The 27,760-nt window shown below is 39.8% G+C and overlaps 1 protein-coding gene across 1 annotated transcript in view; it reads left to right on the top strand.

The window, feature by feature from the left end:
* pde4d (phosphodiesterase 4D, cAMP-specific) overlaps positions 1-27,760 on the top strand; it is a 270,138-nt gene that overhangs the window by 41,501 nt on the left and 200,877 nt on the right. The window contains exon 3 of the mRNA XM_066711415.1: positions 9,691-9,920. Within this exon, the coding sequence (XP_066567512.1) occupies positions 9,691-9,920 (230 nt within the window). The remainder of the gene's footprint in view (positions 1-9,690; positions 9,921-27,760) is intronic.

Raw genomic sequence — 27,760 nt, 5'->3', positions numbered from 1 at the left:
TTTGGAGTTGCAGCTGAGGCATCACAGAATAGCCCACGATTTCATGCTGGTGAGGAACTACATGTGAGAAACCCATTTGTTAAGGTCCAATTACACGACTGTTAAATCAAGTATGTTTGAAAGGGCGTAACAATAAAGTGCTTCCTTGGTTTGCCCTCGGCCTTGCTCTGATTGCTTCTCCGTTTCTCATAATGCAGTTACAAATGTGAACAACAACAGAAACCCATCATCACCAATCTCAGTTTGGTTGCGCGATATCATCTCGATGCTCCGTCTCGTTAGTATAGGTTTACCCTCTTATTGTTATGTTACTGATAAACAAAATACATTACGACCGTTATCCTGATGAAGCCATATTATTGCATAACTTTTGGCATCTCAAATAAAAACGCAGCGTTGGGGTTTGCGATTTGTTTCTGCACTTAAGGAGTATCTCCTTCCAGATTAAATATAAATGGAGGCTTTCTCATTTAGCCAGAGGTTTTCTAGGACATTTTTCTTAGTTTTTATTTGACTAAGTTATCAAGGGAATGTAAAATGATATCTTGACACAGTGAGTTGAACCATCTTTGTTATATTTCCAACAAATATCATGGTTGTATGTTTATAAAGAGCAAGTTGAAATCGTTCCTTTGAGAAGATAGTAATGGCATAACAATGAGGTGGAAGGTCAGCTGAAAGCATCCATTTTGTACGTGCATTACATGTTGAAAATATCGTTTGTCCCCTGTCTCTCTTAATTGAAAAAATATAATATCCTCAATCAACTGAAAAGACAAAATATGATTTTTAATGTCTGCTTTGGAAATTATGAAATTAGGTTACAATACTAAAGATGATTTTAAATACAAATTGCTTCAAACTACATTTACATAATAATGTAATACAATTAAGGCATTACAATAATTTAATTCCTAAATCTGCCTAACGAGATTTGACTAATTTACAAACGGAACTAATTTCAAAAGAAAGTGCAGCCAAGAGCGGAATGTCCCCGGTTCTGTGAAAGCTGGGTGGGTGAGTTAAGACATATTGAAGTAAAACATGGTCCGACACTTTGGTGTCTTTGGGTTCTGTGTCACTCTGCCAAACTTCTAAAGCTTGTGAGAGGAAAAAGATTAGAAGACTTGAATGTAGTGTGAGATGAAAGTAAGACTGAAGGCGAAGCCACCATCAAAGAACAAGAATGAAGCGAAACGCCAGAGCTGAATATTTCACACGTCTCCTTCCGCAACGGAGATCTGAGCAGATTTCAACTAGCAGAGAAAAAACAAAAACGATCAAGTGCATGGTTTAAAATATGGATGAAACACAGCAGTTTCATATCAAGATACTTATGGACTGTAAATTGAGATTGTTTTGTCCTTTAATACAGCAAATAATATAGTCACCCATAAAGTGAATGGTTAGATATTGTTTTGTATCGATTTCACTGTGATTAATGCTGTGGTTATGCCAGGAACAAGATGTAGAAGATATACAGATATACAGATATACGGGTGTGTATTGGCCTTAAAAGCCTGTAGTTCTTTCATAGCTGCCATTGGCCTCTTGGTAGCCTCTCTGATCAGTGTCCTTCTTGTTTGGTCTTTCAGTTTGAAGGAATGTCCAGATCTTGGCAGAGTCTTGGTGGTGCCAAACACATTCCACTTCTTAATAATGGTCTTGACCGTGCTTCAAGGGATAATGAAAGCCTTTTATATTTTTATACCCAATCCCTGATCTGTGCCTTTGAACAACTTTGTCCCAGAGTTCTTTTGAAAGCTCCTTGGTGCTCATGGTTGAGTCTTTGCTTTGAAATGCACGACCCAGCAGAGGGAACCTACAGGAGCTGAAATCATGTGAGTCACTACAATTTGACACAGGCGGAGGCCACTTTACTTGGTGTGTTTTTAAAGGCGATTGCTTATACCTGAGCTAATTTAGGATTGCTATTACAAGGGGGTGGACATGTATCCAACCAAGCTATTTCCCTTTTTATTTTTAATAAATTTTCTACAAGTTTCTAGAATATTTTTTCCACTTGGAAGTTGTGGGGTAGGTGGGTAGGATACATTAAAAAACAAAAACAAAAATGATTTTACTGCATTTTAATTCCAGGTTATAAGGCAACAAAATGTAAACATGTTGAAAGGAAGTGTAGACTTTCTATAGGCACTGTATATACACTACCGGTCCAATGTTTAGAACACCCCCATTTTTCCAGTTTGTATTGAAATTTAAATAGTTCAAGTCCAGTGAATAACCTGAATTGATACAAAGGAAAGCAGTACCAGCGCGTTTCATTCTCAAACACATCCGATTTACAGTTTCCGTGACGCCTGCCGTCATTCAGTGCCCGGAGGTAAACGCGCAGGGGTCTCATTCAGACGGTCACAGATCACTCAGTTTCGATCGGATTTATTTGCAAATAGGCTTGCTTTGTTCAGAACGACCTAACGATTAATCCAATCATTTATTTGATGTTCTATCAAACACAGAGAAGTTCAGATCCAATTATGTACACTGTAAACAGAGTTTTCCATCTTTACATTTTGAGCTCTCTACTGGTGTGTGTTGCTTCTACCAAAATGTGGATGGTCTTGTTTTCATCAGTAGACTGTCTGGTTCTAGAATATGTCATAATTGTCAATATTTTCTGAGATTTTCTGTATTCCTGCTCAGACCCAAGTATCCCCCCCACCCCCCCATTTTAGAATTCATGGGATACCAAACACTTGGCAAACAACACAACAGTGAAGAGTACACATGGGATTAAAGAGAAGCACAGGGATTTGGTGCCCTTTTAAGGTGCCCTCCAAAATGGAGGTTTTGACCGGTACTGTACATATATATACACCGATCAGCCATAGCATTATGACCACCTGTCTAATATTGTGTAGGTCCCCCTTTTGCCACCAAAACAGCCCTGACCCGTCGAGGCATGGACTCCACTAGACCTCTGAAGGTGTGCTGTGGTATCTGGCACCAAGACGTTAGCAGCAGATCCTTTAAGTCCTGTAAGTTGCAAGGTGGGGCCTCCATGGATCGGACTTGTTTGTCCAGCACATCCCACAGATGCTCGATTGGATTGAGATCTGGGGAATTTGGAGGCCAAGTCAACACCTTGAACTTGTGATTCATCAGACCAGGCCACCTTCTTCCATTGCTCCGTGGTCCAGTTCTGATGCTCACATGCCCATTGTAGGCGCTTTCGGCAGTGGACAGGGGTCAGCATGGGCACCCTGACTGGTCTGCGGCTACGCAGCCCCATACGCAACAAACTGCGATGCACTGTGTGTTCTGACACCTTTCTATCAGAACCAGCATTCACTTTTTCAGCAGTTTGAGCTACAGTAGCTTGTCTGTTGGATCGGACCACACGGGCCAGCCTTCGCTCCCCACGTGCATCTATGAGCCTTGGCCGCCCATGACCCTGTCGCCGGTTCACCGCTTTTCCTTCCTTGGACCACTTTTGATAGGTACTGACCACTGCAGACCGGGAACACCCCACAAGAGCTGCAGTTCTGGAGATGCTCTGACCCAGTCGTCTAGCCGTCACAATTTGGCCCTTGTCAAAGTCGCTCAGATCCTTACGCTGCCCATTTTTCCTGCTTCTAACACATCAACTTTGAGGACAAAATGTTCACTTGCTGCCTAATATATCCCACCCACTGACAGGTGCCATGATAACGAGATTATCAGTGTTATTCACTTCACCTGTCAGTGATCATAATGTTATGGCTGATCAGTGTATATATTTACCTGAGTTCTGATTCCTCCTCCTTTTTCTGCATGAAAAACAAAGCCATGCATAAGATCGAGGACGAGTGATCATTCACAGACCAGATTCTGTCCCGTCTCAAAAACCAGAACCACATGACCTTGTTAACCTTCACTCTGGAGTTGTGTCTCTGCCTCTCAATGCACACAGCCCTGTCACGGATAATCACTCATCATATATTCTATCTATAATGGCTGTATGTAAATATAGATACCAGGGATACTTTGGGAAACTTACTCAACACCATGTTTAAAAAAATGCCATCCTGTTTAATTGGCCTTAGCAGGAATCACATTCACATCTACTCCCATTAAAATCTTGTTAATATTGATGAAGGCATATTGTATGAGGAAGTGAAAGTTAATTAACCTTTCGCATGGTGTTTTTTTATGAGCTACACATGATTTTTTAATTATAAGAAAATATTGCATAATTAATAGAGGGCTTCAGTTTATCTATGTTTTAAGTTTAAACTGTATTTTTTAAATATAGGTGACTGTAAAAACACCCATTTTTGGACGGGACTCAAGGTTTCGTGGCTGCTGTAGCTTCACAAATGTCCTTGATTCACACTGGAAACCTTTTAGTACTTTTTACTATGAACCACACTAAAAGGCTTCAGTGTTACAGAATAGCTGGCTCAGGCCATGTTGCTTCTCTCCCGCACCTCCCACGTACACAATACAGGTGAATCTGTTCCTCAAGGGCAAGCCTGAAAGCCTTTGTTCCACATGTTTAAATTCATAAAAATGACACATCGCTGCTTTGTGCGAGTTCTTCATTTTCCACCACTGACCTTTTTTGGCTGAAAATGTAAAGCGTGAGTCATTGGCTGAGCTGGGCGATGTGCCGCCACCGCAGCCAGAGAGATTTCGACGAGAGCGGTAAATACATTTGTGATGGTGGAGGGTGCTTAGTTACATTGATACTGGCATTTGTGCCCGATGTGAGAACCAAATCAAGGCAGCGTGAACAACACGACCAGTTCTCCCGTTTAAACTCAGATACGTGTCTTTCTTCAGGTGAAGTTTTTGTCTTCTGTTCTTTTAGGTTATTTTTATTTCGCCTTCATTCTTTACTTAAACATTGTCTGTATGTTTTCCACTGTCAAAAATAACTTGGCACAAGAAATAAAATAACTAAATTATTGAATGAATGAATTAATTAATATGCAGTTATTTATCAACAATTTCCTTATAACATAAGGAATAGATCCTAATAGATCATATCACACCACCATTGTCTTACAGTTGCTAACACAATTTAGGGCTTAATCAATCAATTTCATTTATTTTTTAAACTCTACCACAATAAATAATACGACAGATACGAAGCTGGCTTAACGCACTCTCATTTTATGTCATCTTTAGCTGCAGAAAGCCCCAAGTTGATGAAAACGATACCTAATCAGCAACTGTCTGCTGTGTTGTGATAATTTTTTGTCCTGTAAAAAGACACAAAAAATACCCATCTTCCGAGGATCCTTAATCAGAAGTTCTACATATATAATTCAGAAATCAAAACAAATCGTTTCACTAATTAACCTATTTAATATTTCACACCAATCAAGGTAATGAACTCATTATTTTCCAGGCATCCCTTGTCTTGTTTGCAGTGCACTCGAGAAAGTGGCTGTTCAATGTGTCATTTGTCATCTGGAGTCCAGACTCCTGACACCTACACAAGGGAGCAAAGAAAGGCTGTTAGTAGACCCAGAAGTCCTGCTTTCTCTTAGACTGAGAAAAATCGACTCCTACAGAGGACAGATTGTTGGGATGTGACACAAAAGCGATGCTAAATTGTGTACTAATGTTGGACACACAGTTTGTCGCATTGTGTATTTGTTCCTATTGATTTGAAATTGGTTTAAAACCAATAATGAACACAACAGGTTGAATAGATGACAGTTGAGGTTTAAATTAAAAACAAATTGCAGGCATACCTATGAGCAGTTTATTTATTTATTCCACTGTTGTGATCATATTTCCATCAACCTTCCTGTGATTTCGATGCAGTTCTGCAGAAGGATCGGATGCTTTTATGTTTTATTATGGTGCACAAACGATTTGTCTCTCTGCACTCATTTTACCTGTGTTTTAATTTATTCTCTCACTCTGCAGTTTCTTTTAGAGTGCATTGTGTCTAATAAGGTTTATTATTACTCAGTTTTTTTCTTGCTTAGTTGAGCATGACCAATTTAAACCTTTGCTCCAAAACAACACAATGTCATTTTTCATTTTGGCTTCTTTGATTTTCCCTGCATGTTCTGACGAAATTGCAAAATTGTATGGGAGGTTCACCGTAAATCAAAACACGGTTATGAATCCTTGAACAACGTGGCTACTTTCTGTGTGGGCTAATAAAATATGGCCTAAGAGTATCTTTCCAGTAACAAGTGAAATATTATTTTATTGTGTATGTGTGTGTGTGTGTGTGTGAGTGTGTTGCAGTTGCAGGGGGGGTGTCTTACTCTATAAAGACTGAAAACCAGAATGGTTATTTATTATTTAAACAGAATAATAAAAATGATAAATCAAATCAGTGCCAAACGAAACCTGTACTCTCCTAAGTCATCGCAAATTTGCACGCTTGCTTTCAGATTGAGACGATTTTTCTTTTGCGCATTTCCATGCCATACATCTATAATGTCCTTAAGGCTGCCAGATTAGATCCCAGGGCTCATGTCAGGTTGACTATTAAGCACCTTGCTGTGTCAATTCATTGATTCGCCATCAGAGCAGCTCTAGGAGACAGAAAATGTTGAGATTTTGAGAACGGCTTTGGTTCCGCTTCAGAAAAGCCCATGCACGTTTTTAGCTTTGAAGTATGTCAGGTTTTAGCCTCCTTTTCATTTCGATATAAGAACATAAGAACATAAGAAAACTGACAATCGAGAGGAGGCCATTCAACCCATCGTGCTTGTTTGGTGTCCATTAATAACTAAGTGATCAAGGATCCTATCCAGTCTGTTTTTGAATGTTCCCAAATTGTCTCTTCAGCCACATCGCTGGGGAGTTTGTTCAGATTGTGACGCCTCTCTGTGTGAAGAAGTGTCTCCTGTTTTCTGTCTTGAATGCCTTGAAGCCCAATTTCCATTTGTGTCCCCGGGTGCGTGTGTCCCTGCTGATCTGGAAAAGCTCCTCTGGTTTGATGTGGTCGATGCCTTTCATGATTTTGAAGACTTGAATCAAGTCCCCACGTAGTCTCCTCTGTTCCAGGGTGAAAAGGTTCAGTCCCTCAGTCTCTCAGTAGGACATTCCCTTCAGACCTGGAATAAGTCTGGTTGCTCTCCTCTGAACTGCCTCTAGAGCAGCGATATCTTTCTTGAAGTGTGGAGCCCAGAACTGTCCACAGTATCCAGATGAGCTCTAACTAGTGCATTGTACAGTCTGAACATCACTGCCCTTGTTCTCAATTCTACACTTTTGACAATATACCCTAACACTCTGTTTGCCTTTTTTATTTCTTCCCCACATTGTTTGGCTGGAGAAAGTGAGGAGTCCATGTAGACTCCTTGGTCTTTCTCATGCGATACTTCATCCTCCCATAGTGTAATTATAGTGGACATTTTTGTTACCTGCATGTATTACCTTGCACTTGTCCACATTGAATTTCATCTGCCAGGTGTCGGCCCACAACTGAATATTATCTAAATCCCTTTGAATAGCCTGTGCTGCCGAGATTGTATCTGCTGAGACACCTATTTTAGTATCATCTGCAAATTTGACAAGTTTGCTAACTATCCCAGAGTCCAGATCATTAATATAGATTAGATAAAGCACAGGCCCTAGTACTGATCCCTGTGGATCTCCACTAACAACCTCACTCCAGTTAGAAGCAACTCCTCTAATCGAAACCCTCTGTTTCCTAGACATCAGCCAGTTCATAATCCATCTATTACCCTGAATGCCTACAGCTTCCAATTTGAGGATCAGTCTTTGGTGTGGAACCTTATCAAAAGCTTTTTGGAAATCTAAGTATATCATATCATATGCTTTCACCTGATCTACAACTGCAGTTGCATGTTAAAAAAACTCCAATAAATTACAATATACTGTACTACACAGGTGGCGCTGTTATCATTGCTACACTTAAAGAACCAAGAAAATAGGTATGTCGCTTATACTGTAGATACATAGTGATTACTATGCAATGAGTGTCATTAACTTACTATTTAAACATAGACCTGGACCAAGTAAATACCCATCAATCACTAATTACAATTACAGTACTTGCTAGCAGCTATTTTGTTTCACAGAGGATCAATCTCTCATCAAGTAATGGGTTTTTAATCTGTAAGGGTGAGTGGGTTGATGTTTAGGTTTGGCCCAGTCCACAGTCAGTATCAAAGTGCTCCGACCAAGTGATAATCGAGTGTCATGCTATTATTCAGTTATCGATGTACAATGGCACTTTCAGCACACCTTCTTTAATTTAATTGAGTTATTTTGTAGTGATCATCTCTTGATGAATAAGAACCAAATAATCTTGCAAACTCTGATTCGGACCCTCGTTCTCTCGGACACAGTGAGATATTAATCCGCTTTTCTTATCCTACTGTGAGCCATGGCTATAGAAAATGTATTTTTTTAAATCAGAATACCGATATAACCTGACAACCGATGTGCTAATCAGAAACACCAACAGATGCCTCAGCACAAGTATGAATGGATATGTAACAAATTAATGAAATCACAGGAAACGGCTGATAATGTGTGCTCTCTCTCTGTCTCTCTCTCCTTCCCTGTCTCTCTCTCTCTATATATAATTTAAATGCTTTGTTTTATGTTCGTGGTGATTTTATCCTATCTCTGACATGATTGATAACAAGATCCTCTGTGTCTGCAGTACTATAAGGTAGACGAAGGATTAAACACTTTTTTAGTTTCTCTTTTTTTGTTTCCTCTGTGCAGTTCTTTGAACTCCGTCGGAGTGAAGGGTATCTGAGTCATAATCAGCTTTCTCTTTTCCCCCATAGGTGTGAAATAATTTGAATTTGAATTGAATTACATCGAGGTGTACCGGCCTCACACTCACAAAACATGATGTCTTTGATATTCGTAGAGATTCTGGGAAGGTTTGACTTATTGTCAGTGAGATTTAACATGCGGTTACTAATTTTCCACCAGGAATAGAGCAATTATCGGGATCAGTCACTTTGTTCTAAAAATCAAAACACAACACTAAAACCTTTTGTCAGCATAGTCATATCCGAGCGCCCGGAAACTATGTGATTTTAAAATTAAATAAATTCTCTGTAGTCATTAGCTTCGTCAGTCGAGAGAGAGTGTTTGAGGAAGGCTGGGTTATAATTTAAATTGGATTGATTTCCCGCTGGACGTTCGGCTTGTGAAAGAATCGCTTACTCATTCAAAAACAGGAAATGAGCCGAAGGTTTGGGCTTTTGTTCCCATCTGGTAAATCAGGCGCGGGCTGAAGAATGGCTTGATTTTGGTGTGTTAACTGCTAAACAATTATATTGTTTTGTATGTATTCATTTGTAGACTCCTGGTTGCTTAGTTGCCTAGTTTCCCCAGATTATCATGTGGCAGTCCAAGATTAGTGCTAATCAGTGTCCAAAACAAGTCCTCCTGTTTTTATGATGATGCATAACAGCTATCTGTCCTGCAAAGTAATTGAATGGTGTTACAAATGTGTGATTTCTGTTACAAATGTAATACTGTAGCAGTGGGGAAATGTTTTAAAATACAGGCACATATAGTCACAAGGCCATGGCTGGATGTTTTTTTGTGTCCTTTGTGTATTATCTGTATTGTCTTGTCTACAAAACCAACAACTCAAAAAGCAGTGATATTGCTCTTCTGCTGCAGTGAAGTGTTGCCACACAATGTTGCCACAACGTTATCTGGTCAGCCAGGTCTCGCTCTCTTCGGTCTTCTGAAGCGCGGACGTGTGTTGTCTTTCAGGATTCAGACGAGTGTCCCGGCTCTCCGGATCAGGGCCTGTTGCAGGGAATGGAGCCGTTTACGGTCCGGCGGCTGTCTTGTCGAACCCTTCACCTGCCACCCCTGGCCTTCAGACAGGCAGAGCAATACGACTGGGACAAAAAGCCCGAATCGGAGACCATACAGAGGCCCACCACCCTTTCTCTCAGGACTCCTCCTCTGATTGCTATCACGTCGGCAGACACCAGCAGGTAAGACGAGCCCCCTTCACCTCACGGCCCCGGGGTGGGAGTTGTTTTCTCGGGTGAATGTGAATGTCAGTAGAAGGGTGGTAGGCGTGTTTGATTGCTGTTTACGAGTCGGCATTATCAAGCACTGTAGTGTGTGTGCATAAAATGTCTTCTAGTTCACACAGAGAACTGCACGGCTTTAAATATAGGTGAGGACTTTCAACAGCGCGGGTCCCATGTCCTGTACTCCACTGAGCAGGTCCCAGACAAGTGTGCAGTGCTGCACAGTCCTGCGGTCCTCAGTGGCCGTTTTCTGCCAGGTGTTTTGGCTTTGCACGTGGCTATCGTTGGGGGCTGTCCCTTCTGGTTCACCATCGAGTTATTCTGGTGTAACGTTCGCAGGAGTCTATCTCCATCGGCACAGGAATGGAGTTGACTAACAGCGTTCATAGCCTGTTCATACTCAGATGGTCTTTCTATCCTCTGCTGGCGTTATTGATTTCTTGGCATTTACGTTAACTTGACATCCAGTCACATCTTCCAGTTGAATCAGTTAAATAATTCAGCAACATTATTTCACTCACATTTTAAAAGCTTATGAATACAAAAATGTGTGTCTCTAACGCGCTAAGAATGCCAAATGAAAGACTTGGTTTCCGAATGCAGAAATAGCATACATTGTGTTTTTTTTTTCTTAGTTGATATGATAAGGACACAATCAGTAACATTGATTGGTTTTAGAGATTTTTACAGATACATTTTAAGATATTTTTTTTAAACACAGGCCTTATTTATGATATAAAACATTTTAAGATCAATTTAATGCAACTATATATAATTATTTTTGTTTTATGAAACTGTTTGACACTTATTTCATTTATTTCCTTGACGTCTGACTCTGACTCTGACTCGTAAAGGTGTTTACTGACCCACCTTCAGTGAATCACAGCAATATGCACCTGGATCATTTGATTTCTTTCCAAAATAAGGGCAGCTCTGCGATACTAGTCTGCCAGCAATACACCAGTGTGCTTATAACAGAGGAGACAGGTGTTACAGCAGCACCCCTGGGTGTAAGAGGTCTGGTCAGCTGATCCACTCGATGAATGAAACGCTGCTTCTCTGCAGTAACTGAGATTGAGAGCCGTGACGTTGACGCTTCACATGTTTCTGTCCTCCAGAATGCATAGTTCTGTGAATGAGTGGCACCATTACCCTGGTAATAAAGCTGTCAGGTTGTGCGAATGCGCTTTGTTCAAGTGAGAGGAAAAGTGTTTCAGTCCGGCCTAGCCAACTGGTGATTAATGTTATCCAAAATGAATATGTTGGTCAGGAGTTTCTTTGGCGTGCTGCAGCTGAGGGCATTGTCGAGAGGCTTATGATAAAATCAGAGGTTAATTACTTTGAACTTTAAAATTGAATACATCTACTGATTTCCATATTACATGTGGAAAGGTCAAAGGAATATCTGTCAAACATTGGACCACAAAATACATCTGACATCTTGTCTGCTGTTGTTCTATCAGCCCTACAAAATGCACACGTTAATGTGTATATATCGTCATTATCACATATCAGGAATGTGTGATATATTTGAAAGAGTGAAGATATTAAAATGGCAGTTGGCCGGACACATTGCAAGAAGAACAGATCGAGTATGGACTAAGGAAACAACTGTGATGAAAGTGAGAGGATAAGATCAGACGCTTTGCTGAACAACTTGGAAATGAGACGCTGTGGATCGAATCTGGTACATATGTATTTTGTATATATCGTTTATTTGTTCTTTCCTTGCAAGTTCTATCTTATGTTTACGTTTTTAAGTGGCCTTTCAGTGGAATACAAATTAGACTGCTTAGTTTGAATTCCCACCATATCCTGTGCTGGCTCGCTCTCCTCTCTCGTGACAGAACTCAGCGTGGCACAGACTCCGCGACTCGCAGTAATGGGTCGACGAGGGCACAGCGTGAAATGAATCCAGCTGCACTGTTCAGGCCCTGGCATTTCCCTTCCTTCTGTTTGTCGCCAGCGGTCGGTGGTCACAGTTCTCCTCATGGCCGACACTTTGCCTCTTGATTGGCACACTTGAGAGAGCAGGTCAACGCGTGTCTGTGCACAGCGAGTCAGGAGAAAGCCTTTTAACATCCTTGAATGATGTCCGGCTCACCCCATACTCCTTTAAAGCAGAGATCAGCCCTTGCTATTATCCACGGCCTTGGGGACAACATGAAATGCTTTTTACACTGGGTCATGTGGCCATTTGCTTTTGTATTGCTTTTTCTTTTTGTATGTATCATTGAAATGTATAGGAATAGTGGTGAACACCAGTGAGTACCAAGAAGCCTATACGTTCGGTATGGAGTATGGAGAAAGAGCCACAAAGGATAAGACGGGATTCTTGGATCCAAGCTGGTGAAGATATGCTGAAAACGTGAAAACAAAATTGTCCTTTTCTCTCGGCGACTAATAGACATAGACATAGACATAGGATAGACATAAAAGCAATAATTAATAAGAGCTGTGATTAGTGAGAGAGAATTGTGTGCGATGGAAGAGGTCGTCTGATGTCCTGCAGGTGCCATCCTGCCTCCTGGTGTTTTTACAGCTGACCAAACAGCTGATGGAAATGTGATTGGTCTTGGAAGCTGAACCCGAGTGGCAGGGCTTCCACTCAGGGGCGTTTGACGAGCTGGTGGCGTAAATTAGTGTCGTGGTATAGCTATGCTCAATACTGTTGTTCTGAATGCGTCTGCTGTTATTCTGTTTGAGCATCGATTATAAAAGTACTTGTTAATAACCAAAGCATGGACAGCAAGGCACGTTTAACATTGCAATCAAAAGAATGGTCGTCACGATATAAATGGAAAACACATCTACATATATTTATAAAAACTCAAAGTATCTGAGTTTTGCCACGTAAAGCAGTATGAAAATCCAGAAATTGTAGGCATATTCATATACGGTAGTTCAACGACTGGCGGACATAACTGTTTCTATACTTACATCAGATGAAAGAGAGAGGCTGAAAGGTCAGTAGACAATAAATGGTTCCATAAAGATTTGGCTGTTGAGGTTTAGCTGGTAACACAATGGTCGGTACTGATGTTACATTGTTTGACACAACCTTTCTCTTGAGTAATTGTGTATTGCACGATAAACACTTTTCATATCTGACAATTCACTAAACCTCTTTTCATATGTATTAAACGTTCTTAAAGGATTTGCATATTATTTCAAGTACATTTAAATAATACAGTAAAGTGTTACATTCATATTTTTCTCATTCTAATTTAAAGCACCATTATGATAATGGTGGCTTTTGCTCACATGTTTCATTATTTTAAATGCATTTTAATTAGGTGGTTAATTCCTTTCTCTTTTCCTTATTTTTTTTACTAGTAATTGACAATTCCACATTGAAATACACAATCAGTAAATTGTTGGTGATTCTGCATTAAAATACAAGTATTTGACACATTTCTGTTGGACTCAAACCATAATTGGTCGACTGTACATTTAATAAAATATGGAAAATTTAAAGCTTACAAAAGTGGTCACATTTTGCATCCTAGCAGATCAATTCCATGTAAACATGTGCCAGAATAAGACTGAATTGGGGGTTGATTAAACGGACACACCTGGAGAGTGAAAGATAAAGATGCTGTTGACCTTTTTCCGTCTGAAACTGTGTACATTTCACAGGCCAATCTATTAGCCATATTCCAAAGTCCAGGCGCTGTTATTGTACACTGTTGTTGTTCCACTAATTGCTTCAAGCGATCCAAAGCCAGTTTAACATGTTACAGGAAATGAAAGAAGTTAAAGACAATTTCAGATTAAGAACAGGAATACAAAACGTGTTGACAGTATTTAACGGTCTTTACACAAAGGTTATTAAAATGAAATAAAGCTGGCTATAAGAGCAACATATTACCATATGATCTGGATGTATAATAACAAAATTGGCTGGTTTTAGAAACTCAAAATGCCAGTGTTGATGTAATAAACCTTGACAGGATAACATTTAATTTCCCTAGCAGATTCCCCAAATGTGGTGATATATAGGGTTTCTTCACACAGATCCATTAGTCCTTTTCACTATAAATTGGAGAGCTATGCTTTCTCTTTAATGCTGAAAAAGCTAATTATACCAGATGGAAATGAATTTGTTTACAGAACCTTCCCTCATTACTGCCAGAGTCAAATCTGTACCAGACTAATATATGGATAATGTGATTAAGGAAGGGAAGCAATACATTTTACTCTAATTCTTCACTCACACTGCACATTTAGAGACTTTTCCATACTTTGCCAATAGCCTTTTTGATCAGGCACTTTCATTAAGGTGTATCTAGAATAGGGGGGTAATCCACCATTTTGTGACTTGGTGTATAATCGTGTACGTCAGTCAGTCTATATTGCACGGAGCTGAATCAACAGATCTAACCCGAATTGATTGCTATTTTGGAATACAGTCAAGTATTTGCCCTCCTGCATAAACCTCAAGATAAGGAATACGCACAGAATATAAGATTAGCCTCTCATTGTCAAATTTCTTACACATATAATGTAATCATATTCCAACAATACAGGACATCAGATCCAGTCCACAGCCACACAATTTTCTGTTGTTGGTTTGTTTGTTTGGAGAATTTTCTACAAAATATATATCTGTTCGATGCGCACCATTTTGTAAATAAGTGATTGGCAGAGTGTGAGAGTGGACGGCTACGTTTCGACACTGTTAAACGATGCACCTGAGGTAAATCACCGGGAAAGTGGATTGCTGTCTCTCTTCTTTTCCCCTGCAGGTGAATTTAAATGTGTTTTCGATGTCCAAAACATTGAATGTGAAGCACCGCCAGCCTAATTATCTTTGGGAGGCTTTACTCAGATACCTCGTGAATCATAATTGAACTGACCTTGATTACGATTGGAAATTATTCGTATTGCCTTCCACAAATTATAATACATTAATAAATGTTAACTTGGCAGGGAACAGTTAAGAAGTTTATCTATAATGAACCACACTGAAAAGATATCAGTGTTATTAGGCAGAGTCTGTAAATAAAATATTTTTAGTTAATTATATATTAGTTAATCTATTTTTTAGTATATATATTTTTAAGAGTTAAGTACACTTGTTTTCATAGCAGGCACAGTGTATAAGACTGGCCTCACTTCATAAATCTCTTCTGTATGTTGTTCTGTTGTTTACAACTGTAAACTAAATTTAAAAAATATGGAAAGCATAACCTGGGGTATATAAAAAACCTGTCCAAACATCCACATTGTATTAATTTATACTCACCTGCAGGGACGAAGCAAGATAGAATATATTTTATCTCTCTCCCATTATCACACTGTCAGAATCTGCGGCCTTCAGCGGAAACATTGTTCTTTGGCGATTCATGCAGTTTAATAATAATAATAAAAAAACAACAACCTAGTACTTATTTTATTAATAAATGAATGCTTCCCTTACTGGAAATATGTGTAGTAATGTATCTGTTATAGTTTTAATGAAAGAAATTGGAGGTAAATGAAGTTGAGCCAGTTTCACAAATGTGCCATGAGTCATCCCATCTCCTCTTTGATGGAGGGAAATACTTTCAGAAGTTTCCAGGACCTGTGAAAATAATCTATGTAAAGTTGCCCTTTACCTGAATGGGTAGATATTTTTACAGAGTATTAGAAAAAAGCTGCACAAAAGACCTTAATAGCTGGCTAAGGTTAACTTTTAACAACTTTTTCCAACAACATGAATGAAAATACCATAGCTTTTAGATGTTCATGGCCATAGCATAAAGGCTGAGAGCTGAATAGAACAAAAATCCATATTCTTTCAACACTCCTGTGACTATATTTAACTTGGCCTCAAGAAGAGAGAAATATTTAAAATTAAACACCTCTCGCTCAAAAGGAGTCAGCTGGTAATTTTAAAGCCAAAGCAATGCAGTGCAAGCCACTTTCTGTCTCTCTCTCTCTCTCTCTCTCTCTCTCTCTCTCTCTCTTCTTTCTTGTTTTAACATGTAGTATATGTATTTATTATCATATTCATATGGATAAATATATAAATACAATCTTTGAATACATCAGAATTAACCACCGGAGAGTTTGATAGTGTGGTCTGAGTTAATGGAACCTACTTGAAAGGTCTTTTCTCAGCTGCTCACAGTTTGAACCTCTGGTGTTATCTGGTCTTATCAAGGCTGGCTGGAATCACATCAGCATTGGCAGATAGGAAAGATCCAAACTACACAGTAAACTGAGAATCATATCACAGTAGCAGGACAGATAAGAACATAAGACAGTGTCTAATCGAGAGGAGGCCATTCGCCCCATCGTGCTCGTTTGGTGTCCATTAATAACTAAGTGATCAAGGATCCTATCCAGTCTGTTTTTGAATGTTCCCAAATTGTCTCTTCAGCCACATCGCTGGGGAGTTTGTTCAGATTGTGATGCCTCTCTGTGTGAAGAAGTGTCTCCTGTTTTCTGTCTTGAATGCCTTGAAGCCCAATTTCCATTTGTGTCCCCGGGTGCGTGTGTCCCTGCTGATCTGGAAAAGCTCCTCTGGTTTGATGTGGTCGATGCCTTTCATGATTTTGAAGACTTGAATCAAGTCCCCACGTAGTCTCCTCTGTTCCAGGGTGAAAAGGTTCAGGTCCTCAGTCTCTCAGTAGGACATTCCCTTCAGATCTGGAATAAGTCTGGTTGCTCTCCTCTGAACTGCCTCTAGAGCAGCGATATCTTTCTTGAAGTGTGGAGCCCAGAACTGCACACAGTATCCAGATGAGCTCTAACTAGTGCATTGTACAGTCTGAACATCACTGCCCTTGTTCTCAATTCTACACTTTTGACAATATACCCTAACACTCTGTTTGCCTTTTTTATTGCTTTCCCACATTGTTTGGATGGAGAAAGTGAGGAGTCCACATAGACTCCTAGGTCTTTCTCATGTGATACTTCATCTAGTTCTATTCCTCCCATAGTGTAATTATAGTGGACATCTTTGTTAACTGCATGTAATACCCAGATACATGTAATACACCTACTCTTGCAAGGGATTTGGCTCTTGGTGGTTTCCAGTTGATGCGTCTGTATATTTGCTCAGTATTCACATTTCTGTGTGTGGCTTGTTCTCCCACTCTGAATATCTCTGAATATCTCCATTAAAGATCCTAGAATCACCATGATTCCAGTCCCTGCTTTGTATGCGATGCCTTATCACTCGTAGGATCTCTGTCATGTTTTCCTATGTGTCCTGAATGTGATGTGTTTCAAGCCCTGCGTGGATTAGAATAATAATAATTTTTTCTTAAATGCTCTTTTATTAGCCCCCCTCCAATGCATTAGCAGAGCAGGCTTAATGTAAATGTCACATCTAATTTCCATCACAGAAAAAAGGCCGAAGATTGTTAAAATTGAATATAATTGACTTCCATGTTTCAGGAACAGGCTTTTCAATGTTCAGTTATTTCGTATTTAGAGAGTCCCTCAGCGGTTTGTCCTTATTGAGCACTTTAGCAATATTATGTGCCGTTCTGTTTGTTAACCTGCTTCACTCCAGTGATTTTCAAAAGACAAACCGCCAAGTTGAATATTCTGTGGCAGATAATTCTCAAATTCTGACTCATATCATTGAGCAGTCGAAAAAATCCATCTTTCGCCCTCATTCCTTTCAAAAACGCTGCTGTCCAAAATCCTGTTTCAGTAATGAGACAATCCTTGATGGCTATTAGGTGGGTAGAGACTTAGGCTGAACTATATCTGAATATAATAGACTTTTGTAATTGTAATGAGGTACTGCCTAATTTTCAATGCAAATTATGTCATTCTACAATATAAATGAATGGCAGTTACTTATCCTCAATTGAGTCATGACTGGAATTGCTTTTTTGCTCTTTTGAGACCACCGAGAAAGGTCACCCATTAGCATCAGTTGGAGGCCTGATTGAACTGCTTTAAAGGGAATTGTTTGGTTACTTTTTTGGTTACCGTTCATTGTTTTCATAGCGAGAGACGACATGTAATCAAAATAAGAAGCACCGTTCTCTCTTAACTTGTTCCCTTGTTAATAGACTTAAAGGAACAATTTGTTCTGCCAGTCAGTAAAGCCAACAAAGACTTAAGACCTTGACAGAAGCTCGGCCCCTGAAGACTTCGGTGACAATTGACTACTGAATACATTTTCAACAAAATGCCTTCTATCTATTAAGTGTGGAATCTTTTTAGTTATAGCCATTTAATGAAGACAATTATAATTTTCTGCTCTAGGCAAACTTGCACATTTTTCACAACTATCTTGACAGTATTTCCATGGGACATAATGAACAGGGAGTTGCAGAATATAGGAATTACACTTTTTCAATTTTTATTTGCGGTCATGTTTCACTGAAATTGGTGGAAATGCCAACCATACACTCACTGGCAGATAATGAATGTAATTCTGTGTTCATTTCCTTAATTGTTAGCAGCTTCTCTGTTACATTTGATCTTAGTGTCATGGTTTTCTTGTACTGAAGTCATTCAAGTTCCCGTTTAGTGAAATAAAATGTAATTATACTTGACACATCTGTGTATTACTAAACTTAAAATTAGAGCATATCTCAAAGGTCTTCTTTCCATTATGAGCGTTTATATGACACCTGGCCTCTGCAGATACAAATACCCCATTTCCCACATATCAGAATTTACCCATAAGTCACCTTCCTGAGGATACTGCGTGAGGCAGACGGATGGACTGTTCTTCACTTGCTGCCACGGAGTCACACTTCCTTGTTGATGTTGATTGAGCTAAATATGATTGGAAAATATCGAACCAGTTCCATGGAAGCGAATACCGCCTCATGTTTTGTTGTGCTCCTGAGAAGAGCCGGAGCGTTTACCTGATTGCGGAGGAGACTTGTGGAGACCATCTGGTGCAGCACAGCCCTACCTGCAGTCCTGGATGAGCTCCACAGCCTCCTGCCAAAGCCTGGTTTGAATCCAGACCGCCCTGCTCTGCCTGAAGTCCCGGCGGTGGACAAGGATGGTCTGAGCAATAGTGGGATGGCTGGTGCTTCAAGGGGAATCCTTCACTGGGGTCTGTCAGTGTGCAGAAATGGGTCATGGTAGTGTTTGCTGAGGGTGGTTGGCATTTTGAAAAACTTACTGAAGTGACTGAAGCGCAGATGTAATTATTATTATTAGAATTTAATTGGCTGCTGTTGACAGCTGTTGATATCATGAACATATGCAACAAATACAATCTGAAAGCATCTTAATGACCCATGCCATGTGTTGGCCTTTAAATTGTGATTTTCACCATAAAAAGAGAGCTTAAAGCAATAGGAGTTTCATGAGCACAGAATCACTAACATGGCTGAGCAAATGGATGTGTTGCAGGTGGAGAAGAAAGGTGTGTTTTAGCAGCACAGGTTGTAATAGCTACCTGCTATGCGACTGAGTGCACAAATGAAAGCTTTCACGGCTCCTGTTGGGGAGGAGGAGAGATACGGATAAAAAGAGGTCAAGATACTTTCCTGCTATTTAGACCTTTTTAGTCTTATCTTAATATACTTGAAATGCAATCTCTTAATAAATACCCCGCTGTGATTCTGTGGACACCAGGAAAACTAATTCTGTAATCCACTTCATACTGCCGGGGTTTTCGCGCTATAGATTACCGTGGTTGCAAAGCTGGCACCTAAAGGACGATAGTGATGGAAATGCGGCCTGATGTACAAACTCGGAATCACAATGAGCTGCAATCTCTGATCTTTTATTTCTCTATATCTGCTTCTAGGCGGGGATGGGGGCTGGAGAGGTGGCGAAGTTGGATTTTAATTATACGGCTTCTCCACAGCGTCGCTCGCAGAAAAATTTAAAGTTAATTTGCGACATTCCCAGTCGTGAGTTTATTTGAGTTATTCATCACACAATTAATATAATATTGCTTTCTGCCCACTGCGTAGTGCAAGGAAATACATGGCCACTGTAAGGATGACCTACATACAGAAGTATTGAAATGGTGTAATACAATCAAAATGTTATTCTTTTCAGCAGGGTTCATTTCACAATAACAACAATGCGAATCGGAACTACCAGTATTTGCAATATACAGCACACAGATTTATTTTTTGTCAATTAAAACCTCTCGGCATAACTGTGCAGATGGAATAGTTGAGATTTATCTACTGGGATTCCCTCAGTTGGGAATAAATGAAGAATCTAATTAAACAACCTTTTTGCTTTTTGCACATAATATGCCAAATGCTGGACTAATGACCTGAAGGCACCGTGATCCTTATTGTGGTAATAAAATAACTTATTATAAAATGATGAGTGACAGTATCCATAAAGAAAATTGCCATGCCAACCAGAGTTTTGTGTTCATTGATTAATTGATTGGTGAATTAAGTGGTTTATTTGCAGATCCGTTACATATTTCTTGACTAGGGATGCAAAAACAAAATATCCCTGCTTTGGTTAACCTGCAGAGATGTATCTCTTTATATTGTCTTGTTTGGAACCAACCTCTCTCTCTCTCTCTCCATCTCTGTCTCATTTTCTAATGCTTATCTTTCTGAATGATTTGCCGCCTTCTTAGATCTGGCTGTTTACTAGTGACTCGAGTAAGTCTCGACAGCTGGGAATGTAAAAAGTGTTTTGAACCTTCTGTGTTTGTGCCGAGTACAGGTAGTCAGTGCATCGGCACATGTCAGGGCACCATTTGAGTGCATGCAAGAAAGGGTCCTAACTGGATTATCTTGGGCAACAGAAAACTGTAGTGCATAAATACAAATTAGTATCTGGAAATGCATGTCAGAGCACCAGAGTTAAGTGCATACTGTGACAAAGAGTTTCAGATTAAATCGCATACTGGGTTTAATTCAGGTTATCTATTATTTATTTACTCTTGTAATGAAATGATTCATGACTGTAACAATACATCGTCTTTTGATGAGCCTCTGCTGGAGATAAACCTTTGCCATCAATTACATTTTCAGAATTCTCCTCCAGGGTGAATTTGACTGATTTTAAACTATGTCTGCAGAAAAAGTAAGTGCAGAAAAGGCACATGAATGTATGATTGTTGTAAAGCATAGTGTTTCATTATTATACATAGTTTATCAGCTATTCCCATACTTGGAGGTTGCATTTCTTCTGTGTTTGTGGGAAGCAAAGGGTTAAGTACTCATCCTTATTCAAGGACTTTAAGACTCCTCTGCTATGGTTTCAGTCCCTATACCTCATTAGTGCTAAATCAGTGCAGTAATCTTGCTTTATGCTCGGCATTGAAGAACTTCAAACCTTTATAGCTACTGTCTCAAAGGAATTGTATGCCACAGATTTCCATGATAGCTCTGGCAGAAGGGGGCTTTTCATTTGCCAGTAGGTTAGTAAAATAATTTCACATAACCGTAAACATTACTAGCAGGGCAGTGGATTTGTAATATAATTAGATTAAGTCTTCTGGGAGACAAACTATATCATCCTCACATGGACAAGTAGCTTTAAAAGCACAGTGCTCGAATCCTCATTAGCTAAGTAGACATTTTTTAGATTATTCCCTGTACTGACCTACACTAACCAAAGTCCATGATTTATAGATTATCTGTCTTACGTGACCTCTCATCCTCTAAGGTTGTGTCCTCAAACATTGTATTGCAAAATAAGCTCTCTCTATTAAAAACTTCATTAGTATTCAGATGGCATCGCATTTTATCACACAGTAATACTTTGTTTTTGTTTTAAATTGTACATAGTATTGGGAAAACAACATTGCAACAATATATTTTTAAATATATATATTTGAATGCATAATGAATGCCCTTCCATCATACTACTACTAATAATACTAATACTAATACTAAATAACTTGATTATATGAGATACAATAGGCATTAAATTAAGGAGCTATATAGACTCGCTAGGGGGTTTTAATAAGAGGGCGTCTTCCAGGGAGGCGAGGCTTAGTGTGTGCTAATTTTAAATGAGGCAGCAGCACAACAGTGAAGTCAGAGTGAAATCAGAGTTCACTTCTGAAGGAAAAAGGGAAAATAATGCCAAATCGGAACTGGTGCCAAGTTCCGTCTTCATACAAGAAGAAAGAAGGGTTACAAGCTCATAAACAAAGACTTTCTTCGGCTGTTTATGCAATACTGCAAATATAGTCGAAAACACGTCATTTTCTGATTGACAGTCGACGTCAAGGTGTTTAATTAAGTGATTGTTGCAATTGACTTTCAAGTAAAGCTTTAGGTGTTTACGTTTGGCGATCTTATTTGTGAAAGTTTTTACTAGCCTCTGCTTGGTTGGTGTCTCAAAATCAGCAATTGCACCCATGCCACACGCAAACAGGCACAGTCCCCGGCTCGGATGACTGCAGAGCAACGTGGAAACAAAGTAACTTTGCACATTGTCCCCGGCCACTTTGAACTCCGCCGCTTCTGTTTACTGGTGACGTCACCTCGCCGGTAGAGAGGGAGCTGTCCAACTTTTCAGCTCCTGAAGCGCAGCTGGACGCGCCGAGGTGGACAAACAACCAAACAGCTGCCCATCTGCTGTCTCTGCACTGAAAACAACCCTGGTTCAGAGCTGCTGTCCGCGCAGTGCAAGCCCTGAGTAACGGGGATGGATGCTTGCAGCAGTAAAGTGACGGCAGCCGTGGTTGGCAGTAGCGGTGGACATGTGAAAGCGCCCAAACATCTGTGGAGGCAGCAGCACCACCACTCGCTCCTCCATCACCATCCGCTCGGAGCCAGGAAGCACCACAGGGTGAGACAGAGGGGCTTCTCGGACACGGAGAGATACCTGTGCCCAGGAAACATGGACCGCACCTACGCAGTGGACACTGGGCACAGACCCGGCTTAAAAAAATCCAGGATGTCTTGGCCATCTTCCTTTCAGGGATTTAGACGGTAAGGAAAGGCTTATATATGTATATAATGCTGGGCGTCTTCTTCAACAAAGTGGAAAAAGGGTGTGTAGGGGTTGCCTCTTATTTTGAACCCTTTTGAGGTCTAAGTAACACGGTTTGGATAAATGGCAACAAAGTAGTGTGGATTTTGTTTAAAGGAAAACGAGTTTGAATATTTAAACTAGTTTGTGACATTTCAAGCATGTGTTTGATTCAGGAAAGTGTGCCGGGTAAAAGGCGAAGTGTCCGTGTGGGATGTTTGCAAGAGAAACACGAAGAAAAGATGCTTGCGATGTGTTTTTCTTCATCCCACTGAAAATAAAGCAAACTAAAGCGCCCGGGGATAGTGCCCACTTATTATATATATCATGTAAAAGTATAACGACAGCTTCTTCAGAGCACAGGCTGAGTGGGTTGTTTTTCTGCTTCATGTCCATGTTGTTTGTCGGATGAGGAGGCTGGGGGTTGAGGATGAAGCGTCTGACCAAATTGCTAAGTGTTGTATATGCACGGATATGCTGTGGAGGAAATCTGTCCGGACGTGCAGCATTACAGGGGTTGATTAAAAATAAACTCATGATGCCGGTATACAACCAAACCAAATCAAACAGTAAAGTTGCCATTATTAATTTATATTCGAGATGCAACTACTGCAAATGCATTCAGTGTAACGGAGAAAACTACTATTTTGCGATGATTTGACTGAAACACGTACCGGCACTAGCCTGTGAAAGCGATATTTCTCCCTTTTCAACTTGTGCCGTTTGTGCTCCCTGCGATTTATCACACATGCAATTTCCTAAGGGTGTCCTCGTATTTATGCAACTTACGTGGGCAGAATGCACTTGTCTAGAACTGGGCTATGTGTGTACAGACATGAAGCCATCTCATTATCCCCAATTATTTATTCATGGTGAGCCACGGCGTTTTTAATTCGTCTTATTTGCAATGAAAAGTAGGAGCAAAAACACATCCCCCAACTTCTGCACCGACTGCAGCTCTCCCGACTGAGGAGGGCCGGCCAACAGCTGGCATAAATAATGCTGCACAGTTTGTCCTTTCTTTTGAAGGTGAAATCTGTGTGGAGTATATGATGCACGACGTATAAATATTCAATTCTACACAAGACAAACAAACGAGCCAAAAAAAAAAAAAAAGCATAGCCCAGGGAAAGATTAGTGTAATTAAACGGATGTAGTGTATTGTATATATTATTTGTTGAGAAGCATTTTTGTTAAATACTGCAAACGGAGGCTTTATCGTCTTATTAATTATTTTTTGTCTCTTGTATGTTGCAAACTAGTACCAGGATAGAAGATAGACTGATCTGAATTCAAGTGGTAGGTTTAAAGCCAAAGCTTCACCTTACTGACACAGTAAGAAATGAAGGAAAACAAGGGGAGATATCTTCCATTGACAACATATACATATTTGACTGTCTCTCACTATCAGACTCATTCCGTGTAGCCTTGATGTTAATGCCTCAAACACACACAGATATTAGTCATATATCAGTGCTAATGAGATGAGAATTCAAAGATGCACTTCTCTACCATGAGTGAGAAAGCTAATAAACTGTAGCACATGTATTGTATAATTAAAATTTATAATACAGATCACTAGACATTGTTGCTAAAGTACATTTATAGATCACACAGACTTCTCTTCTTTCTTTATTTTGGGATATGCTGATTTATTTTCTTTTATTTCTTTATTTTATTTGTAAGAATCAAACTGAACATGGACTAGAATGTGCTAGAATGGTAATGCTGTAACCTGCTGTCCTTTAATTGTGTGTGTATATGTGATGTTTAACTTAAATGGTGAAATAGGTCAGCAAGAATATTTAACTGGGAAACTCAGTTTGCAAAGTTTGTCTAACCATGCATTTACACTTTAATTGATTTAAAGACAAGTTTGCAGAAACCAGATATATGTTTTAATTTCCAATCACTTGGGTAATACAATGTGATATCTATACATCTCAGCATTGGCATTTTTCTGTCCTGACAATATCAATCAGTTCACACATTAATTTAATGTTAGCTTGGGTTCATTGATCACAGTCCTTAAGGGGAACTGAATGAGAGAACAATGCACACCCTACAATACCAGATACCCAGTGTGTAATAATAAGCATTTTACAGTTATACTGACCTTAATTTGACCAGTAGAAATAAGTGGAGGCTTTGTGTCATAGAAATGTGATTCAGGACAAAAGGTGTACAATATAGTATGATTTTGAAAAGAAATCAGATAAGTGTCAGGATTTTCCATCACAACAGCCCACTCGTCCTTTTATAAAACTCATTTAAACTTCTTTGTAAACGTCTTTTGTTTGGAGATCTCCCATTAAGCAGAATGCATTACTCATGTTTGGTAAGACTGGTGCCATTACAGTCTGTAATGAGAGATGCTTTTTTGTTAGTACTTACTGGGAAAAGGGAAAGGCTTGATGGAAAATCTCAGAATAACAGTCCTGAACAGTTCACATATAAAAGACTATCCTTTGTTACTGCATATACAAGTCAGACAATGCTAGACCCTTTGATATTATACAATTTAATCATTATAGATATTGCAAAATGTATCAACCATATACATTTCTATACTACTTACTGTGTAAATACTTTAAGCAAGGAGGACTTTGTCAGAGTTTCCACTTTAAATCTTACTCTGTGTGAAGTTGAGTCTATCTTAACCCTTTCCTCTCTTTTGAGTTTCTATGGATTGGAAAATAAGTTAGCAATGTGTTTCTCCCTGACGCTTGTTAAATTAACTTAAAGTAGCTGTGAGATTAATTGATTAGCACTAGGGTATTTGTGATCCAGACGATATCAAAGAAAAAGGAAAAGAAAAAAGAAAGCTATGGAAACGTGACCAGAAATGTTACACTCCCCATTTGGTATAAACTAATAAAATCCTGCAGCTTTTTAAATTATATTGAAATAGTATTTTTCTTTAATCGTAAATGCAATCTAGATGTGGCCGGTGTAGTTATATGGAATTAAGCAGTAGGATATATCTGGATGGTTCTTCTTTAAAATGGTTCTGGACACTTTTACACAGAGCTCCCTTTACGTTCTCTAATGCATCGACTGCCTTCAAATACTTTATACTCCAGATCCTTGTGTTCATTTTCACAATCTACAGCTCGGTTCTGGGTGATTTTTAAATCAACAAGGGGGTTTCAGAGTGCTTGCCACCAAGCAGGATTACACCGCTGACACTGAGCTTCTCTGCTTTGCGTCCTGCAGGCGATTGGCCTTTTTTTACAAAGCCTCATCTTCCCCCATTGTCAAATCTGACAAAAAAAAAAAAAGTGATATTTATGGATAAGTTGGATGAATGAGGCGGAGAACATGGGTTACAGTGTAGGTAAATATACACTCACCTAAAGGATTATTAGGAACACCTGTTCAAATTCTCATTAATGCAATTATCTAACCAACCAATCACATGGCAGTTGCTTCAATGCATTTAGGGGTGTGGTCCTGGTCAAGACAATCTCCTGAACTCCAAACTGAATGTCTGAATGGGAAAGAAAGGTGATTTAAGCAATTTTGAGCGTGGCATGGTTGTTGGTGCCGGGGGGGCCGGTCTGAGTATTTCACAATCTGCTCAGTTACTGGGATTTTCAGGCACAACCATTTCTAGGGTTTACAAAGAATGGTGTGAAAAGGGAAAAACATCCAGTATGCGGCAGTCCTGTGGGCGAAAATGCCTTGTTGATGCTAGAGGTCAGAGGAGAATGGGCCGACTGATTCAAGCTGATAGAAGAGCAACTTTGACTGAAATAACCACTCGTTACAACCGAGGTATGCAGCAAAGCATTTGTGAAGCCACAACACGTACAACCTTGAGGCGGATGGGCTACAACAGCAGAAGACCCCACCGGGTACCACTCATCTCCACTACAAATAGGAAAAAGAGGCTACAATTTGCACAAGCTCACCAAAATTGGACAGTTGAAGACTGGAAAAATGTTGCCTGGTCTGATGAGTCTCCATTTCTGTTGAGACATTCAGATGGTAGAGTCAGAATTTGGCGTAAACAGAATGAGAACATGGATCCATCATGCCTTGTTACCACTGTGCAGGCTGGTGGTGGTGGTGTAATGGTGTGGGGGATGTTTTCTTGGCACACTTTAGGCCCCTTAGTGCCAATTGGGCATCGTTTAAATGCCACGGCCTACCTGAGCATTGTTTCTGACCATGTCCATCCCTTTATGACCACCATGTACCCATCCTCTGATGGCTACTTCCAGCAGGATAATGCACCATGTCACAAAGGTCGAATCATTTCAAATTGGTTTCTTGAACATGACAATGAGTTCACTGTACTAAACTGGCCCCCACAGTGACCAGATCTCAACCCAATAGAGCATCTTTGGGATGTGGTGGAACGGGAGCTTCGTGCCCTGGATGTGCATCCCACAAATCTCCATCAACTGCAAGATGCTATCCTATCAATATGGGCCAACATTTCTAAAGAATGCTTTCAGCACCTTGTTGAATCAATGCCACGTAGAATTAAGGCAGTTCTGAAGGCGAAAGGGGGTCAAACACAGTATTAGTATGGTGTTCCTAATAATCCTTTAGGTGAGTGTATATTCTCAATAGTTTTTCCCACTGCTTAACAGAATAATGTTGTGTAACTATTACACAGACACTCTGTGGAAATGCAGTAAAACTTTAACTTTATTTGGATTACTGATTGTTAGAAGTACCGACACAGGCCGACCCGAGAAAGTAGGAGAGACATGAGAGGACTGTGTCAGTGATGGCCATTTGTCTACCCATCTACACTACAAACCAACAAAAGACAAAACCAATCTCTATAATTGCTGGACAGAAAAAAAGATTGCTTCACATGGTTTCAGAAATGGGAGCAGTGTTTATAGAAAGACACGAGAGAAGCTCAGGAAACCAGGAGGAAAACCCGTTGGGAGTAAAAT

Source organism: Amia ocellicauda, chromosome 8 (assembly GCF_036373705.1).
Source record: "Amia ocellicauda isolate fAmiCal2 chromosome 8, fAmiCal2.hap1, whole genome shotgun sequence".
In the NCBI taxonomy this organism is placed as follows: Eukaryota; Metazoa; Chordata; class Actinopteri; order Amiiformes; family Amiidae; genus Amia; species Amia ocellicauda.
Note: the sequence above shows the minus strand (reverse complement) of the source record. Positions and strands in the feature narration are given on the sequence as shown.